This window comes from Mandrillus leucophaeus, unplaced genomic scaffold (genome assembly GCF_000951045.1).
Source record: "Mandrillus leucophaeus isolate KB7577 unplaced genomic scaffold, Mleu.le_1.0 Scaffold581, whole genome shotgun sequence".
Lineage (NCBI taxonomy): Eukaryota > Metazoa > Chordata > Mammalia > Primates > Cercopithecidae > Mandrillus > Mandrillus leucophaeus.
The window spans coordinates 234,540-237,253 of NW_012106264.1; the positions used below are offsets into that span (position 1 = coordinate 234,540).

Below are 2,714 nucleotides of genomic sequence, written 5' to 3' on the forward strand. Positions count from 1 at the left end.
ATGGTGAAACCTCGTCTCTACTAAAGATAAAAAAAATTAGCCAGGTGTGGTGGTGTGCTCCTGTAATCCCAGCTACCCGGGAGGCAGAGGTTGCAGTGAGCCGAGATCGCGTCATTGCACTCCATCCTGGGCGACAGGACAGCGTGTGCCCCTCTCCATTTCAGAAAAAAGAAAAAAGGTAAGAAAAAAAAAGGAGCTCGAAGTGTCTCAAAATTCTATTGGGGAATCTAAGTGTGACTTTACTTGACAAGACCAGGCCTTTGGAAAACAGCTTACCCTACCTAGTTTCATACCATAAAAAGTCCAGTTTATGAATTATGAGGGCTCTGCCCCTGTCCAGTGAGAAGACACAGGGAGATCACAAAGCCATATAAGGGGTGCAAGAATTAGGTGGTGGGAAGGTATTTGGAGATGGTGTACCTAAGCTGAATGGTTAGCATATTCCTGTACAGTGGGACTGCTGCCCTGCCCTTGAACTCCAGCAACCTTCTTGACAACGTTCCAGCTGCCTCACATCTCATTAGGACTCAGGAATAGGGAAAGCTCACGATTTCATTCACTAATAGAGTATATTTGATCCTAAAGTTAAGAGTCAAGGACGACTTATGGGTAGCCTCCTTTCCCCTACAACTTAAGAGGGCTCCTTCCCTCGACAACATAAGTCTGTCCTCAGCTGGCTCCTGACAACCAAGCCCCTCCTCTAGAGACCTGACCACTCCATCAGCATCCACACCGTGCTTCCTCTGTATTCTCTCTCCCTATACGTAACCACTCTATCAGAAGGTCTTCCCTTTTGTCTTCTGATCTTGGCTCCCTGGGCCCTGGGACTCACCATGGCCTTCCGGTCTTCCTCGGCCATCTTGAGGCGCTTCTGAGCTTCTTCATAAGCCTAGAAAAAAAAAAAAAAACAAGAATGGAGGGGTGTGAGGCCAAAGAGCCCCCACACTGGCAGCTGCTCCTCTCTAGAATCACAAGGATCATTCAGATGTACCCTAACACAAAAAATGTCCCCTCAGTGAGGGATCTGTATGACTGCAGGTACAGCAGAGAGTTGCCTTAGCCACAGGACGCACAGGGCTTCTCTCACCTCATCTCTCCCCACAGAGGTGAACATCTCACTAGAGAAAGCCCCTTGTCTTCCCAGAGATCACCATCTCTGCAGTCACAGCCAACCTCACATTTCACCCTGGGATCTTGGGGATTTACAGAACGTGCTGCTCCTATTCACCTTCTTGTCTGACCGCTCCAGGACATTTCGAGTCCGATCCTTGTCCCGCTGTCGAACCCTCTCAGCAAAGGCATCACGCTCCTCCAGGTCCTGAAGGCGCTCACGCTCTGTCCGTTCCCACTCATCTTCTGACTCTGGCTTCTCTGTCTGCTGTTTACTCCCCCTGCAGCCCATCCAGGGGATTAAATAAGGGCATCGAGCACACTTCAGCCTGCCCCATCCTCTCTCGCCCTGCTTCTGACTTACCCTGTTTTCTTCTTCCCTTTCTCAGAAGCCTCTTCCTCCTCTTCTTCCTCCTCTTCCTCACGCTTCTTCCTGAGGTGTTTCCGCTTTTTACGTTTCTTCTGGAGGCTGCTTCCAGCCCTACTCACAGTCTCCTCACTGCTCTCTTCACTGTCTTCCAACAACCTATAAGATCGGTTCTTCTCCAGCAGGGCTCGGGCCTCTCGCTCTGCTGCCCGCGCTGGCTTTTCTACCACTGCCTTTCGTGGTACCTGTCAGTAGAGGGGAAGATAAGGAGGTCTGAGCAACTCCTGATCTCTGCCCTCCCACTTAGCTCTAGCTCTGTTCCTAATTTAAACAATTACTTAGTCTCCCCCCGCCCGCGGAGATGGAGTCTTGGTCTGTCACCCGGAGCTGGAGTGCAATGGCGTGATCTCGGCTCACTTCAACCTCCACCTCCTAGGTTCAAGCAATCCTCCTGCCTCAGCCTCCCAAGTAGCTGGGATTACAGGCGCCTGCCACCACGCCCGACTAATTTCTGTATTTTTAGTAGAGATGAGGTTTCACCATGTTGGCCACGTTGGTCTCAAACTCCTGACCTCATGATCCAGTTGCCTGGGCCTCCCAAAGTGCTGGGATTACAGGCGTGAGCCACCGCACCCGGGCACAATTACTTAGTTTTAAACCAGCTAATCAGCCTTCATTCTTTCTTCCTCATGGCTTCACCCCATGTTTATCATCCTGAATGGGGCCCACAGCTTTTCGGCTTTTTTTACAGACAGGGTTTCACTCTGTCCCTCTTGGGCTCAAGTGATCCTCCCACCTCAGGCTCCTAAGTAGCTGGAAACATAGGTGCACACTACAACACCCAATTAATTTTTAAATTTTTTGTAGGGAGGGTTCACTATGTTGCCCAGGCTGGTCTCGAACTCCTGGGCTCAAGTGATCCTCCTGCCTCAGCCTTCTGGGGTGCTGGGATTACAGGTGTGAGCCACTGCACCGGGCCTCCTCTGTTAATTAAACGGCTGGAAGGAAGTTCAGAAGCTGAGGGGGGCCGGGCAAGGTGGCTCACGCCTGTAATCCCAGCACTTTGCGGGGCTGAGAAGAGGAGGACTGCTTGAGCTGAGGAGTTAGAGACCAGCCTGCGCAACACACCAAGGCCTCGTCTCTAAAAATAAAAATAAAAATAAAAGATATTAGCCGGGGGTGGTGGCGCATGCCCGTCGTCCCAGCTACTGGGGAAGATGAGATGGGAGGGTCGCTT

The 2,714-nt window shown here is 51.2% G+C and overlaps 1 protein-coding gene across 2 annotated transcripts in view; it reads right to left on the reverse strand.

Annotated features, from left to right (window-relative positions):
- DHX16 (DEAH (Asp-Glu-Ala-His) box polypeptide 16) overlaps positions 1-2,714 on the reverse strand; it is a 28,621-nt gene that overhangs the window by 25,006 nt on the left and 901 nt on the right. For both annotated transcript variants that reach the window (XM_011999069.1, XM_011999070.1), the window contains exons 2-4: positions 1,475-1,722; positions 1,229-1,391; positions 833-889 (exon numbers count right to left, since the gene is read on the reverse strand). In XM_011999069.1, the coding sequence (XP_011854459.1) occupies positions 833-889; positions 1,229-1,391; positions 1,475-1,722 (468 nt within the window). The remainder of the gene's footprint in view (positions 1-832; positions 890-1,228; positions 1,392-1,474; positions 1,723-2,714) is intronic.